The sequence below is a fragment of the Physeter macrocephalus genome, chromosome 7 (genome assembly GCF_002837175.3).
Source record: "Physeter macrocephalus isolate SW-GA chromosome 7, ASM283717v5, whole genome shotgun sequence".
Lineage (NCBI taxonomy): Eukaryota > Metazoa > Chordata > Mammalia > Artiodactyla > Physeteridae > Physeter > Physeter macrocephalus.
The window spans coordinates 19,687,143-19,705,011 of NC_041220.1; the positions used below are offsets into that span (position 1 = coordinate 19,687,143).

Genomic DNA, 17,869 nt, shown 5'->3' on the forward strand with positions numbered 1-17,869 from the left:
GGCTACGGAGGTTACGTCTTACGTCAGCTAACTGCGCCAACTCCGTACCCACAGTGGGAGAAAGGGGCGGGAGTTTACGTGGGGCGGGGTCTGGCGTTAGGGTTTCTGGAGTGGGAAGCAGTTGCGTGATGTCTGTTTTTCCACTTCAAGGCAAGGTTGTAGCTGCGGCATATATTCACTCATATTTCTGTGGGGATGGCGGGGGATGTTAAGACATTCCTACTCTTAAAAATTACAAGTGCGAAATACTGATGAAGGGCTCTTAATTCTTCCGTGTTGGAGATGAAAGCATATCTTGCCTAAACTATTTGTAACTAATACAGAAGAAGGTTGTTGGTAGCACATGATTTTACACAACTCAAATGGAAAATCAAATTTTAAAAGTGAGTCAAACTCCCAATAAGATGCGTGTAAACCTGGAATGTTTAAGCTTTTTCTTGCTTACAACCGCAAGTCTTACTCTCCATTCATTTCTTGAGCGGTTTTACATATGCTATTTTGCAAAACATCAGGTGACATTTAATTGTTTATAATACCTGACCTTATGTAATCTTTTTGCTACATATAAATCAAGTCAACTGAGGGAGGGCTGAAACATAATCCGGTAGATTGTCATTTTCTATTTAGTTTTTAATTTGTTCCTCCTTTGTTTTGTTTTGTTTTATTTATTTATTTTTTTGGCCGCGCCTTGCTGCATGTGGGAGCCTAGTTCCCCAACCAGGGATCGAACCCTCCGGCCCTGCAGTGGAAGGGCAGAGTCTTAGCCAGAAGTCCCTGGTCCTACTTCTAAAAGGTGATTATTACAGAATTTGAAGATAAGAATGTTGTTTGACTCAATGAATAGAAGACTGCCATCTCAGTATGGAAAGAACTCTGAAGTAAATTATTCTTGATATTTGAAAACATTTAAACATGTTTAAAGGTTTCAGTGAATAGAAAATTAAATTCTGAATTTGAGTTTTCTTAAAGAATTGAAATTTCTCTAAATTTAGTTACAAAACGGAAGTCACTGTTGCTTTAAACCATCAAATTTTACTTGAAAAACTATGTCAGCTGTAACATGGTTGTAAGCCATGTCTGTTTCTTCATTATCTCCAGTCCAAAAGATCTTTTAACTAAGCATTGGCAGAGAAGTCTGGATCCATTTCTGATCTGTTAGTAGGGCATCTTTTTTCAGCTGCCTCCATATCAGGCCAACGAGTAGCTGAGGGAGGATTAGTAATTGGATATGTAGCCCTTCACATGTAGGTCATTAAACTCAGGCTGGCCATAGTGATGTGCCAGAACTTTCAACAGCTGTTCACTTGCCCCCCAGGGATCTATCTGTTTTATGAATAATTATATATATTTTTCAGTGTTAATACCTGATATCTTTAGATATTTAAAACAAATATTTTAAGTTACTTTAAAAACCCTCATATTTTAACAGTGGGGTCAATGTTTTCTTTTGACATAGCCATTTAACTTTATAATCATAGGGTGTGAAATTTAAAATGATTCTAGTATCAATCCAAACCAATCACCAGCAAAAAATGGACAGTTTAACCAAAGATATAGAAAGCATTCAGAAAATATAGGAAGGTAAAAATCATAATATGAAATAATCTTATTTTCATTGAGTTGTAAAATTCGTGTTTAATTTGACATATTCATTGAGTTCCATTTTTTGTTGTTTGTTTTAGTACTGTTGATACAAAGATAACTAAATAATGATCTCTGTTCTTGAGGAATCCCTAGTCTAGTGGGAGAGCCAGTGTTAAATATCATACAACATATAATGTACTTGAGATTCCTGTACGTGGAAAGGAGCAACTAAATGTTCCTGGAGGTGGGGGACATAGTTTCAGAAATTGAATAATTTGCTCCATCTTGGAAAGTAAATAGGAGTTTTCCAGAGATCAAGAAGGGAAAATTTATATATTGGAAAATTAAATACTGGGAACAGTGAAAGCAAAGACATGTCATAGTTTGGTACATGACTGATAAGCTGTGGGTAGGATGAGAAAGAGAGAGGAAAGAATAACCCTAAGAGTTTTTCTAATTTGGACAACTGTAGGAATGTAATTCTGTTAACTGGGTCATTTGGAGAATAGTGGAAGAAAATTAGGTTTTGGAAAAATTAGTTTGGTTTTGAATATATGGGTTCTGGGGAGTCTGCAGAACATCTAAGAAGAAACAGATCTAGAAATTATCAGCACATATTTAGTACTTTAAGCCAACACAAGAGGTTGAGATCAGAGATGCTAGACCATGGGTTACAAACCTATCATGTCAATTAGGACTAGAAGGTAAATGAGGAAAGCTATCAAGGAGAACAGTGCCACAAACCTGAGGGCATATTCTCTGTTTAATCAGGGTACAAGTTCCAAGTAGTAGGCCTAATGACATCAGGTATCAATTTTTTAACAGTAGCCGGAAATCTGGATTTTTATGTGATATCTGATTTTTAAGTGTTGGCAACTATTTTGTTTGTTTTTAAGTACTGAGGAGGCTAAACAAAACATGTGTTGGACCACATTCAGACAATTGGCAGCCAATTTGTTAAACTGGACTGTAGATTGTAGTACAGATAAAAACAGAATTTTAGGACACAAAAATATGGTAATAAATAAAATTATGAGATCCTCTAAGATGCTTGGCCTGAAAACATAGGGCAGTCATCACAAGTTATTTTAAGCCGAGTTCTGATGTTTTATTAAGTCTGAGAGTACTCTTCAGTAGGTTGGGGAGGTCTGGGAATAGAGTTACACTTGTGGGTAATTAATCTGAGGCTAAGAAAGCCAAAAAGGACCTAATTTCTTTTAAATGACGCGCAAGGTATCTAAAATCAACCTATCATCTATAATCATTTCAACTTGCATTTGGATTGCCTTCAAAAATATAGAAAAAGTTTTAAAAACTACCTTATTCCCCCCTCTTAAGTTATTGAAGACTCTAGGAAGATGACTATGGAGACAATGTAGTCTGAATCTCTTCATAAAACAGGTAGGATAGCAGAATGACGCTAATTACAAGAACAAATCATGGCTACAACAAGAAAGGATCCTTATAAAGTTCAAACTGTGAACAGGTGGGAGCAAACCATTAACTTAGTATCAGCATCTGTGTAAGAGGAAATAGTGGGAAGACAACAGAGCAGCTGAAGGCCATGAGAATGGGAGGACTTCAAACTGCCAACAGGTATTCACTGAAAAGCAAGGGAGATCGATGTGAGATTAGCAGTAAAACTGACAGACTCTAATTTCAGAGTGAATACAAAAGTATGAACAGGAAGATCTGGAAGTGCTCGTGGGGTGTGAGGGTCCAAGAACTCTCAAAACTTAATGAACCTGAAAAAAAGCCCAACACTAAGAAGAAACTTCGGGGAGTAGAATCCAAATTGAACAGGACAGGGACAACAGAGGCAAAGAAAAAAGGTCCAGGTAAAAGTGGGAGAAAAGAGGAGACAGAGCTAAGAAATGACCAGGATTTTATGAAAACATCAGAAAAGGAAGCTCTAGAAGCTAGAAAAGCTATTCTACCCACTTCTGTCTCTTACACATATAGAATAAATTATTTAGCCTAAAAACATGCCATGAAAAGAATAGTAATTGAATCCTATTTAAAGCTGTTATAATAAAAAAGAATATGAAGCAGAAAAATAGATGAAAACTATAACCCAATATTTCAAAACGAGAAATTTTTTAAATGCTAGGAGATAGAACAACATAAAACAGAAAAACTCAGAAACAAAGTGATTGGAAAAAAGATTTGAAGAGCAGTAACAACTCAGAAAAGAATATGATATATAAAAAGTACACATATATATTTAACATTATATTGGAAGTGTGAGCTAGTGCAGTAAGAAGAAAAGGAAATAAAAGGAAGAAGTAAAACTGTTCTCAGGTGACATGGTTGTCTATGAAAAACATCCCCCCAAAATCATCCAAAAACCCCTCATGGAATTAATAAGTGATTATAGCAAGGTCACAGGTGACAAGGTTAACATACAAAAGTCAATTGATTTCCTATCTACTTGCAACGAACAATTGGAACTTAAAATTCAAGAAAACATTAGCACCAAAAAGAAAGGTGTAAGTCTAACAAAATATGTACAGTATCTATATGAGTGAAACTACAAAACTCTGATGAAGGAAATAAAGATATAAATAAATATAAGGTACTCTGTGTTCATGGATTAAAAGACTCAATATTGTAGGGACGAGCACACTTTGTGCTCAGATCTTGGTTTCTAATACCATTCTTCAGTAAAAGGAACCACTTGGAGAAAGGGCTGATTCTAGGATTGGGATGAAAACATACAAGATGAGCCTGGAGCATCTTGTAGTGCCAGAAAGGAAGGAAATGCTTAAACAGACACACACACATGGATGGGGTATGTCAAAGGGACACAGGAGCCAACTGAAAGAGCTCCTGATGACTGAAACTGGAACAATTGTAGATGTAAATTTAAAAGTAGTATTAGATTATAACCCCAAATATAAAATAAATAGTCATGTGCTTATATGGCTATAAATGATAAATAAATGGGGCAGAAGTGACAAATCTCTTATGCAGAGAAATTCCAAATAATTTATATAGATGCTCCACCTTCAAGGAGGAGTAACATAATTCCCTACTCCATAAGTATGGGCTGCTCCTAGTACTTTTCTTCCAAAGAGTACAGTATGGAAAAGAAGGTAAAAAAAAGAGTAAGTTTACAGTGGAGAAACCTGATGACACTTGTCAGCCAGGTGATCAAGGTCAACGTCAACAATGATAAATCACATTGATAATATGTACTTTTGATATAGTGTGACGAAAATGGGACCTCTGGGGTCTTCCTTCAAACCTACAAGCCCACTCAAATCATGAGAAAAGCATTCCACAAACTCCAATAAAGGAACATTCTGCAAAACACCTGACCTGATCCTGCAGAACACTTCAAAGCTGTCAATGTCATCAAAAATGAGGAAAATCATTATATGTGGAATCTTAAAAAAAAAAAAATAGGGAGTACAAATGAACTTATCTACAAAACAGAAATAGAGTTGCAGATATGGAAAACAAACTTACAGTTATCAGGGGGTAAGGGGTGGGGAGGGATAAACTGGAAGATTGGGATTGACATATACACACTACTATATATAAAATAGATAACCAATAAGGGCCTACTGTATAGCACAGGGAACTCTACTCAGTACTCTGTAATGGCCTATATGGGAAAAGAATCTAAAAAAGAGCGGATATATGTATGTGTATAACAGATTGACTTTGCTGTACACCTGAAATTAAGACAACATCGTAAATCAACTATACTCCAATAAAAAAAATTTTTTTTAATGAGGAAAATCAGAGAAACTGTCATGACAACTAATTTTAATGTAACCTGGGTGGGATCTTGGAACAGAAAAAAAAAAGCATTAGATTAAAACTAAGGAAGTCTAAATAAAGTAAGGATTGTAGTTAATATGTGAATTATTAATATACCACACTAATGTAAGATATTAATAATGAGGACAACTGGGTGCAGTCTATATGGGGACTATCTGGAATGTCTTAGTAAATAAAATGATTCTGATCAAAATTTAAGTTTGTTTTCTTTACAATAGTTCATTGAAAGAAAGCCATCAAATTTCTCCTTTAAATGCTAGAAATTCGATTTTATGCTGCCAAAATTAGTGTAAAGTTAAGACTCCTCTTAGGGTGACTATTATTGACCCATAAGGATTTTTTTGATTGTTGTCAAATACATGTGTGTGGAGGGCTGGGAGGTGGAGGTAAAGTTTGGTTAATAGCTCCATTATGGAAAATGACTATCCTTTTTGGAGAGTCTTAGATTCCAAACTTTTCAAACCTAAGTCTTCTTTACTGTTTCTAAGGAAAGGCATTTAGTGCATTTGTATTTTCTCAAAGTGAATTCTTAAAGAATACCTTAAAAAATAGTATACGTATTCTACAATTTTTGCCTTGGCATGAAAGAGAGCATCACATCATAAGAATACAGTCCCATAAATTGGGAGATTGGGATTGACATATACACATTATTATATATAAAATAGATAACTAATAAGGACCTACTGCATAGCACAGGGAACTCTACGCAATACTCTGTAATGACCTATATGGGAAAAGGATCTAAAAAAAGAGTGGATATATGTGTATGTGTAACTGATTCACTTTGCTGTACACCTGAAACTAACACAACATTGTAAATCAGCTATACTCCAGTGAAATTAAAAAAAACAAAACAAACAAATAAATTGAGAAAATGTTAACTGACAAAAGGCACACACACAAAAAATACAGTCCTCTCTCAGTATCCATGTGGGACTGGTTCCAGGACCCCCACTGTTACCAAACTGGATGCTCAAGTCCCTTACAGTTGCCCCTCCTGGGTATCCCCTGGTTCCACATCTGCTGATACAGAAGGCTGACTGTATTCTTAACCTACCAAAAATATTTTTTCAGGATTCCTTGAAAATGCTAACTCCCTCATTGAATTGAAAATACTATTAGACTTTATTATGAACGCTTAGGGATAACTTGAAGAATCCCTCTAAGAATTTGTTTTTCGTTAATGTCGTGGTTCTTTCTGGAACAGAGTAAAGTGTCTGATGTTATAAAGACTTTTTGTCTATAGCTATCATACATTCTGACTTACTGTATATAGTAGGTTAATACCTTTCCTTCTAACCTTTAGTGGGGTGAAGTTCATTTATCTTCTAATCTAGGAAATGAGTTAACTCCTGACAACCTCTGATACTCAACAGAAACACTACTGTACTTTGGAATCAGTCAGCCGTCTTTATTTCATAGTCTCTTATTATCACTGCAAAATAGTAGTATAGCAAATATTCCACAGTGTCATGTACTTACCAATGGAATTTCATTGCAATGGCATTTAAAATCTATTATTTGATTTTGACCTGGCTAGCACAGATCAATTTTTTCCCCTGGAACAATCTGTTGAGCCTGGAACATCTAACCACAGCAATCGAGTGTTCTTTTAGCCTCCATACAAAAGTGTGATGAACTTACTAAAAGAGAGCCCCAATTAATAATTCTATGTCATCCATAAGAAATCAATTTTTTCTACCTCCTATCTCTAATATTTTTTAAGGAGAATATTGGATCTAGGTCTCAAGGCTTGTTTTTCTATGGTCCCTAAATCATTTTACTAAATAAATCTGAATATCATTTTGCTAACATGTGAAATGATTGTTGTTAGGATATACTACAAAATGTACAAAACTATGTATTGTACATAGTAATTGTTCCATAGATGGCAGCTCTTATTTTTGTATTGTGCTGTGCTTCTGTCCTGCTTCACGTGCCATGTAAATACCTGATTTACTTGTGATGAGATCTGGAGGTATCTCCGACATATATTGTACAATGTTTGCTCTGCTTGATCAACAGAGCAACCAAGGAGAATGCCTCTCCTTTGGTACCCAGAATTCACTGAATATGAAGACTTTGGCATTCTTATTTCATCTCTGTGAAACAATCTTAAGAAGTCTTTCAAATGTCTTTGTAAAAAGTTACAAGCAAAATATAAAAGGATGATGGTTTTTATTACCAAGAGAAGCAGCCTTATTTGAACACCCTCTGTTGGAATGACTACTTAATACAGTGACTCATAGGAGCTTTCTAGTGAAAAGCAAATGCTCAATGAAACAGATTTTGTTAGGCAATAGTGATATGCCTTTTATTGGTTGGATTCTGGTAAACACCTGACAATGAACGGTCCTTTACCTGAATAGACATGTATCATGCACCACATAGTCTAACCACAAACATGTAGCTGTGAGCCTCAAATGGAAATACAAAGTTCTCATAAGATTCAAACTAGTCCTTAATTTAAATAAATAAGTATGTAAAGTTTAAGTGACTATAGTGGCTTCATGTCACTCTGTATATAATGCAGAAATTGTGGGAATACATAGAAATCTATTCAATGTAAAGCAATAAAGCACTTACACATTATCTTGTATTTATAATACCTACTATTCATAAAAACTTATATTTCTTCAACAGTTATCTTTCTAAGAATGACCTTTTCTATTTACCCCAGGATAACATTATATATAAAGTGATTGTCATAACCAAATATTTTATTTTTGTATAGGTATTTTAGTCATGATTTATATATAAGACATGATGGGAAATGAAGTTCTAATCTCAATAGATTATAAATACAAACAATTTTTACATTTCAGTTCTTTATACAAAAATATATTTTGAGAGGAAATATGCTTAACTGTGAGATTTTTAAATTTTAGATTTCATCTTGTGGCCGTGTCTATAGAGTTGACTGTCTTTTACCTGGGTTGTCTAGAAGATTTAAGCTTAAGGTTAGAATTCTAGAAGAGGGTTTGGAGAGAGATGAGGGTAGATTTAGGAACCCATTTTATGCTTAAACACGACCATAAGTATTTTCAAGTTCATTCAAAAAAGCCCCTCGCCAGCACTTTATTCCTTGCCTTGCCGAAACATCCCCATGTGTCCCCCCAGACCACCTCATTTTAGTAGGTTTTATTCATATAAGGTTTCTCTTGCAGAAGTTTACAAGGACAGAGTTGGTTTAGTTAATGTGGCCTTAGCCATACTAGGGTATTCACTTTAACTCTAGAGAAGTGTCGTAATTCATTTTCTGTAGCAAAAGTGTTAAGGGCTGGACTCCCCCCTCTGAGTTTCTTCCTAGAAATGGGATTCAGAAAGCACAGGGGACTCCAGCCAGCCAGTCCGGGGACTCAGACAAATGTTTCCTGTCATAGATAGAGCTAGAGGTCTACTATGATAAACTCAATTGCCCGCTAGTATGTTAATGGTAGACAATGCTGATTCACACATAAGGAGAACCATCTAGGTTTCAGAACTGAATGTTTTATCTAACATTATTTTGAAGTGATTGGTGGTGGTACAAGTTAAAATTTAAAAATTTAAATTCTAAAATTCAGAGTGATTTTTTTAATAATAGCATACACATGGTATAAAAAAATTCAGATGACCATACAATAAAATTCAAATTTATCTGAGTTTGCAAATCCTCACCACCCTTCCACATAAAGTGGTAAATGTGAAGACAGGCATTTAATGTTATAGGCGTGATGATAATTATGTACTGAGCAGACATGTATCACCACCAGTTTTCCTTGAATGCCCCTCAGTACTTCTAAATTAATAGGATGGTAGACGGGTTTAGTTTAGCTCTCAAAAGTGAAAATTTTCTTGATTTTTCTTACTAAGTAAAAAATAAATAAAAAGAGTGAGAGACTGAAAACTACAGCCCACCTAAGTTTAATCATTAATAGTGGGCCCTTCTGTGAACTTAGGTCCTGATTTTGGAGTTTGGAATCTGACCTTTCCCCCAAAGATAACCATTATTGTTGCAGGTTCTGAGGAGGGTCACTCCCTCGCTGCCACTGGAAGAGTCCACTTCTCAGTGACTCCTAGCTGGGAACTGGATGCATTAGAGGGTAGCTAGTCAATATGATTCTTCTTGCTGTGTTTTTTCTCTGCTTCATTTCCTCATATTCAGCTTCTGTTAAAGGTAAGTTTGTGTTGCTTTCTGCTAAACTTTAATCGTTGAGGGAGAAAAGTGTGTGTGCGTGTGTGTGTGTGTGTGTGTGTGTGTGTGTGTGTAGTGAAAAAATTCCTAACTAAGCGATCTTCAAAACCATGTAATTTTGGAATGTTGGTGAAGGCATGACTGGGTTGGAATGAAAATCAAATTCAAATTCCTACATAAAGAAAACAGAGGTTCCTTTTAGTTTCAGTCCCTCAGACTAGCATGCTTCTTGCTTCATTCTCTCATTCATGGTTTATTTTTAAAAGGGAGAAAAAAAGACGCCAACTATTGTTACCTGCTGCTGTTGGTCACTCGATGAATGCAGCTCCTTCATTTGAATTGTAAAAGTAGATTTAAAAAAAAACAGTTCTTAAATTTCCTTCTAGTTGCCTAGCAATGTTATATCAAGAAGAATTAGACCCAATGAAAAAGGCATTTGACTTGCCAAAGGATTATGAATGAAATGGTAAAGGCTGTATTTAATTACCATTCAGAAGTGATAGGACTATCAGAGTTGGTGAATTACAGAAAATAAAACTACATGACATAGATTTAAGAAGTAACACTTACTTTTGGAAAAATAATGTTGCTCATTATGGTTTCTATTTTAAGATAAAATTGATTAAAAAACACATGAATTGATAACTTTCAGAGCAAACATTTTGAGTAATGATTTTAAAAAGCTGTATGAAATGTATTAATATGGAATCTTGTTTTAAATCAGCTAGTTTATGCGCGCCTTGAATTTCTAAATGTTGCACCTGTAGAATCATCACTTTTTAGAATCTCTTAAGAGGACTCACTGTCAAAGCCAGTAGGCCTAAGAAAAAACTTAGCATGATAGGGTCCAATTTTAATAACTGTGTACTCTTAGGAAGTGATAAAAAGTAATTCACCTGTAAACTTTTTTTTTTTTTTTTGTGGTATGCGGGCCTCCCTCTGTTGTGGCCTCTCCCGTTGCGGGGCACAGGTTCCGTATGCGCAGGCTCAGCGGCCATGGCTCACGGGCCCAGCCGCTCCGCGGCATGTGGGATCCTCCCAGACCGGGACGCAAACCCGGTTCCTCTGTGTTGGCAGGCGGACGCGCAACCACTGCGCCACCAGGGAAGCCCCACCTGTAAACTTTTAAAAGCCTTTTGGGATAACTATGGCTTTTTTTCATAAGGTAAAGTTTGTCTCAAGATTTTTTTGCACAGAAAATTTCCACATGAGGAAAAGAGACAATCTTTGCTATTGGAGCAATAAAAGGGGGGGAGGTTAAATTATTTCACCTAAGCAAATCACACTTTAGGTTCTTGAACTAAAGATAATATATATTTTTTTACCAGATTCTAAAATGTTCAGTATTTAAAGATACAGTCCTTACTTGGATGAAATTTTAATGAGAAAAAAGTAAAGGTTTGTAAATTATATCTGACAGAGAATTGCTATATAGAGAGCTTACATTTTATTATCTGTCAAATAAACTGTTGAATATTGGAAATATGAACAATTCATATACCATGAGATCAAACCAATACCATGATTATTTTGAGAAAAATAATTGAGATATAGTAGTTATTGTGGGCTTCTCTTTTATCCCCCCGTCTTACAAATGAAAACATTGGATAACTTGATGTTTTCAAATACATGCACTTATAAAGATTTAAACACACACACAGAGCAATGACACACAGGGAAATATGACTTAGAACATAACAGATAGCTACAGTTTTTTGTGTGTAAGTTCAGTGGCAAATCCAGAATTTTAGAACCTGAAGCTTATGCAATTTAGGCTCCATCTTTGAGAAAAAAATATCTACTTTTTTACAAAAATATCCTACTTTTGCAAATGTTACTGAAAAAAAGATATGGCATGTGTACACAACGCTAGGGTCCCCTTCCAAGATCTTGGAAGAAGCCTGGGTAAGTGAGGGCTCCAATGCTTAAGCATTATTAGCATCATGGTATAAGCTGCTTATGCCAAATACCGTGAATAAAAAGTACAGGACTTGACAGCTCTCTCTTACCCAGATGGGGTAATTTTTTGTATTATAGTACCATGGTTTAATTATAGATTCCTTGCCCTTTGCAATGATTGACATTTAATAAGTGAACTACATGTGAAGAGTTTACTTTAAAATCAGGCCATTATAAATTTTGGGATGTTATGCATCACTTCAAAACTCATCTCAAATTTAATTCTCAATGCAACTATTTAGCAAATCCCCGGATCTGGGTGGATGTTGAGAGAGGCTGGACGATAAAGAGCATGGAGGAGGGGTTTAGAATTAGAATGGAAAAGGGTCTATTTAGAAGAGATATGCTGATATGCTGACTGAATGTTTGGAAGACTCAAGTTTCCCCTACTTTTTCTGAATCACATTTTGTAATGGTGGCTCAGTGCCTTCTTTGGGTTTTCTTTATAGTGCTTTTCCTTTTTATAACCTGCCCATACACTTTCTATTTAATCTTGTTACCTCTAAACCTGAACTGTTCCTTCACTCCCAGTCTTTCTCTCAGTCCCTGGCCCTACCATGCTTTTCAGTTCATTCACAATATCATCTTCCATATTTTCTCCCTTATCCTTCATCCTACTCGTTTACTTCCGGCCTTCTAGTCTCTGGTGGATTCATAAATCCCATCACCTATCTGCCTTATCACCAACGCAGGTCTCTTCAAGCCTCACCTTTATTAACTTATCTCTTTTTTGTCTTTTTGCTTAAGTCCATAACTATTATATTGATCCAAGTTTAATTAAAGAATATTTGAAGATATTTCTTTAAAAGTTCAAAATTAAGAGTTTTGTTCCTTTTACATGACTAAAAATTTCACTTGAAGGGGCACCTTGAAGAGGTACTGACTCCTTTTGGGGCTAAAATTGATTTCTCGTTTAATCTACCATCAGTTCCAATTGCCATTCTGCATACTCTACAGAGCAACACCTTAAGACAGAAATTTAGTCACCAATATAAATGGGACATGCCCCCACTGCCCAGTATTGCCAGATCTCTGAATAACAGAAACAGAAATATCAATAATTATCAAAGAGGAAAGGATAAAAGGGACAACACTTCAGCACCGTCAGCACTTATTCAAACCATTTTAGGCTTTATCTCCTGTTGAAAGAGGTAGGAAAAAGTTCTAGGAGAACAAAGCCCAGTCTTTTCTGTGCTTTATCACTTCCAAATCATAGTCAGGAACTAATATATATTGTCGCTTTTCACATTCTTTTGACCAGTCAAGTAAAAAAAAAAAAAAAGAACAACATGATAGTTTGGAAAGCTTTGGAATTAAAGAGAGGCTACTTTACTGCAAACTTTTCATAGCTATTTTAATCAGAAGACACCTTCGAGTAGTCCACAAAACTTGAATTTTAGCATATTCCAACATCAAATTCTGCATTATATCTGCTATGTTGGATTAAACGTGGAGTCAGCTTTTTTCAGCTGCCATATACTGCTTACCTTTCAGACTTGCTGTGTGGATTAGATAAGACAACATGTATTTCCTTTTTGCCCTATGTGGAATTTGATAGGTGTCATAAAAAGAAGGCCTCCTTGGGCTTCCCTGGTGGCACAGTGGTTGCGAGTCCGCCTGCCGATGCAGGGGACGCGGGTTCATGCCCCGGTCCGGGAAGATCCCACATGCCGCCGAGCGGCTGGGCCCGTGAGCCACGGCCGCTGAGCCTGTGCGTCCAGAGCCAAGAAGGCCTCTTTGACCAAAATATCTTCCTGGTCAGAAAGCCAGTGTTTGACCCTGCAGCAGTGTCCCCAGTTAAAACGCAGAAGAGGTGGAGATCAGGGAGGCTAGAGGGAGTCCCAGACTTCATCTCCTGCAAGGTTTCTCCTGACTTTGTCTGCCTTCTGTATCTCATACCTGAGGTTCTGCCTGACTTGGTGTTTGGACACAGCCTGTTTTTGTGTACACACTTGGAGACTCCCCTCCTACACTTCCTTCTCCTGGCTTTTCTTGATTCCTATTAAACTCCTTATTCCCTTTCTTTGAAGGTTTGTCAGATCATGTATAACTTCACCACGCAAAACTCTCCAGTGGCTCCTCATGTCACTCAACCAAATTCTAAATCTATGCAGATGTCCCCCCAAGTCTCCCAGCCACCCATGGGTACCTATTTGACCTCATCTCCTTCTGCTATGTCTTTCACTTAGCCAATCCCAGCCTCTTTGGCCTCCTTGTTGTTCCTCCATTACACCTGCATGAACTCTCCTCAGGGCCTTTGAACTTGTTACTCCCTCTGTGGAGGGGCGGGGGGGGGGGTAGGAATGTGGGGAAGGACGGAAGGGGCATGCTCTTTCCACAGATATCCATGTGGCTAGCCTGAAGTATTTGCCCAGAGCATTACCTTCTCACAAAGCTCTTTCCCTCAGCAACCCAGTTCCCTCTCCTGTCTCAATTTCTTCATTAACACTTCTAACATACTCTATAATTTATGTACTTGCTTTTACAATTTTCCATCCCTTCCTCATTTAAAGGTAAACTCCACAAGGTAGACATTTTGTCTGCTTGTTAACTGGTATAGCCCCAGAGCCTAGAAAAGTGCCTACTACCCAGTAGGTGCTCAGTACATCTTTCTTGAATGAAAGAATGAATTCCTAGCTCACTCCCCAGGAATGGAAGAGTTCAACCTAAAGGTTTTCTGTGTATAATATAGGTAAGAGCATGGTCTCTAGATCCAGACAGGGTGTTAGAGGCTCCGCCACTGATTTCCTGGGTGATCTTGGGTAAATTGTATAACCTCTGTGTCCCTCGATTTCTTCATCTATAAAATCAGGCTAATAATAGTACCCACCCCATTAGGTTTTTGTGAAGATTTAATAAGTTAATGTGTATAAAACACTTAGAACATTTATTAGAGACAATGTATTTGACCTTTATTTTCCTCTGGGCAGTAGGCGCCATAGTAGGTGATAGAGACAGTAAATAGTAAAGACTTTTCAGAGGTTTTCTAATTTCTGGCTTTCCAAGTAATTTCACTTCCTTTCTCAGCTGCCTCACTTCTGTCCTAGTCATCTCAACCTCCTTTCCTGTCCCTCTCCCACGTGCATATGTCCTGAGGGAAAAAAAGGTATGGTTCCCTATATAGTTAACTAGGCAATGCTGCCCTGTTAGCACTGAGGAAAAATGTATACTGAAGTCGTTTTTTTACTATGTCCTGTGAGCTATGGATAGAAAACATACAAAGACTTTGTATGACCACAAACTGCAAGTCATCTCTGGGAAAGACTTGATCCTACTCTTTTACATTTCTTTGGGTTAAGATAAACTGACTTGGAGAGTGTATGAACTCCTCCATATATCAGTTTTTTTTGGTCATAATACTGACTTGTATACTATTTGACATTAAATTGTCCCTGCCAGATTAAAGCCTGTGCTAGGATTTTATGTAGGAAAACATTGTTTTATTCAGGAATAGCTAATTTAAATTTACATATGTGTAGCCTTGAAATGTACGTTCATACTAAAAGTTTACTAATTAAATTAATAGGATAAATTACATTAGAGGGATATTCTTTAAATACTCAAAATATCCAATGTAAGGGACTGCTTTCTAACTGCTAAAATTACTTTGGCTTTGATCTCTTGTATTTAAATGATATGTTAATAACAAATTTTTTTTATTAAATTATAAAGCAATCTCTAGCTGCATCTCTACTTGAAATCATATTCATTATACCTCAGTAAAACTGGGGTGGGGGGCAGGGAAGAAATCATATTTATATAATTTAAAGCAATACAATGATATTTCTTTAAAAAATATTCTATAGTTCAACCAGGGCAATATTTAGATAATCTGATTACTGATTAAGAATACAAACTAAGGTTTTCTGAAATGGAAGCTTATTCCTTGGTTAGTTGTGGTTTTTGTTTTTGTTCAAGCCAATACTTTCAGCAGATGGAGAAGTAGAACCATGTTTCACTTAGCAAAAATTTACTTCCATTAGCAAACATAAGCTCCCACTGTGTACCACTGTGCTAGATAGCACAGTCCCTAGCCTGATGGGTGCCTTACAACTAAGCCTTGACTTGTGTCACTATCTTTATGCAGGTCACACAACTGGTCTCTCATTAAATAATGACCGACTATACAAACTCACATACTCCACTGAAGTTTTTCTTGATCGGGGCAAAGGAAACCTCCAAGACAGCGTGGGCTACCGAATTTCATCCAATGTGGATGTTGTCTTACTGTGGAGGAGTCCTGATGGTGATGACGACCAACTGGTCCAAGTTATGGTGGGCATTTTCTACCAGAGAGATGCAAAGATTAGATGTCAGCAGTCTTTGAGAAGTGTACCATTCAACAGCACTTGTCTGTACTCTTGGTCATATAGTCGTTGAATTTGTTATCCATCAGTAAAATAAGTAGAGATACAGTTTTGAAGCTTTTGCTAACCAAAAGTGATCTGATCTTTCCAAATTGTTGAAGCAGGCAAACGAAGGTGTATACGGGTGCGTAACTGAAGTATGATGTCCAGTTCTATATGTCATATTAATAGGCACATTAAACTAGAATCCATTTGAAGTGTTCTGAAACTAAGGAGTCTAGAATCCATGTTATGTGTAAAGCAATGGAGACCACTCTAACTGAAGGAGGAGATAAATTGTGACCTTCCAATTTTTCTGAGTTCCTTGATCCAACAGGTAAAATTACCAATGAGGGAGTAAACCTATTCTGCATTCTTCTTGAGGACAGAATGAGGTGCTCCCCTGAATGGCAGTGTTTGGTCAGTTATGATGCTTTAGATTTATGTGTTGACAAAGAGGTTCAAATTATATGGCCCCTGGGGCCTGTTCCAGTTTCAATATATGGTGAGCAAGGACCTAAAGACAATAGTTTCTCTAGTATAGTCAGTTCTCCTTCTACATGTCAGTGTGAAACAGGTACACAGGACCAAGATTTGCCTCATTGTCACTGATAAGTAGTTACTGATATACTTTATAATGAGGTGTCACTGCAATACGTTTATCAAGTGATCTTTGCTTCTTTGGTTGTCTCTAATAGCTGTGTGTGTTTTCCAAGTTGGATCAAAATTTTATCATCCACCTCACTAAGCCATTTCTCAATAGAACAGTATTTTGTAGAAAACATTCTGTACCTCTTTGTTCAGTAATCAGACTGTTCATTTTAATTTTTTATGTACAAATAAAGTACAGTGGGGCAGGATTCCTTTCAAACAAATGGTACAGAAAGTGAAGAGAGCAGGCAGACAGCAGCAGTTCAAAATAAATGAAGAGAGGGAAAATGACATAAAAGAGCTATCTTCTAGCCACAATTATTGTAGACCTGAAGTCACAGATTTCTTTTTTTTTAATTTTAAAAAATTTTTATTGGAGTATAGTTGATTTACAGTGTTGTGTTAGTTTCAGGTGTACAGCAAAGTGAGACAGTTATACATATACATATATCCACTCTTTTTAAAAAAATTTTTTCCCATATAGGCCATTACAGAGTATTGGGTAGAGTTGAAGTCACAGATCTCCTTGATGTCAGTATTTTTACCTAATTCAAAAATCTAATTTTAAATACCTTCTCCATTCTTTTAAAGTTGATAGTTAGGTCCTATGAATCATGAATTGAGAATGACAGGAGGAATTATGGCCAACCCTGTTTATTGCTTTACCATTTTATTTTCTAGGAGACTCTGATGGAAACAGACATAGGAAGTTTTTCTAATAGGTTTCTTTCCATGATTCCAGGTAAAAGATGTAAAGGTCGAAAATGTGAATGAACAGAGAGGAGAGAAGGGCATTTTCAAAGGAAAAAAGCCATCCCAAATCATAAGAAAGGAAAACTTGGAAGCTCTACAAAGACCCGTGCTCCTTCATCTAGTCCATGGAAAGGTAAAAGTGATTTTTGGAGTTCCACATTGTTTTTTCCAACTTCATATTTTTCTCTCCTTCAGTAGATATTATTTTAGGTGATCATGGTGTTGCTACTTTTATGGAAAATGGAAATTTTCAAGAACTAATAAACAGAAGTCGCAAATTAAATGGTTCAGAAGTAAATCAAAGCATTGGATTCACTTATATTTCCTAGCCATTTATGTTCCCTATTTTTACGAAAAATCTTTATATAGGATCAAGTATATGTTTATTGGTAAGAGACATAATTAAAAGGTACATTCCTTATTAAATTAGGAAGAATTCAAAAGATATTGTAACACAATAGGTCATCAGAGATGATTAGATAAATTCAGGAAAGCAGACAAATTATGAGAATGAAGTAATCTAACTTAGATAAGTGATATTAACTTGTCATAAGAAATCAATAACTGGATTAAGTACAACATTGAAGCTTGTGAAGGGGTATGGCAT

The 17,869-nt window shown here is 36.4% G+C and overlaps 1 protein-coding gene across 3 annotated transcripts in view; it reads left to right on the plus strand.

The window, feature by feature from the left end:
• The first annotated feature begins 7 nt into the window (after positions 1 to 7).
• MTTP (microsomal triglyceride transfer protein) overlaps positions 8 to 17,869 on the plus strand; it is a 54,912-nt gene continuing 37,050 nt past the window's right edge. The window contains exons 1-4 of one of the 3 annotated variants that reach the window (XM_028491678.2): positions 8 to 383; positions 710 to 793; positions 15,600 to 15,787; positions 17,252 to 17,395. In XM_028491678.2, the coding sequence (XP_028347479.1) occupies positions 344 to 383; positions 710 to 793; positions 15,600 to 15,787; positions 17,252 to 17,395 (456 nt within the window). In that variant the 5' untranslated portion in view covers positions 8 to 343. Of the gene's footprint in view, positions 384 to 708; positions 794 to 9,377; positions 9,536 to 15,599; positions 15,788 to 17,251; positions 17,396 to 17,869 lie in introns of those variants that run through there. The other 2 variants (XM_007115027.4, XM_007115028.4) reach the window with 2 other exon arrangements.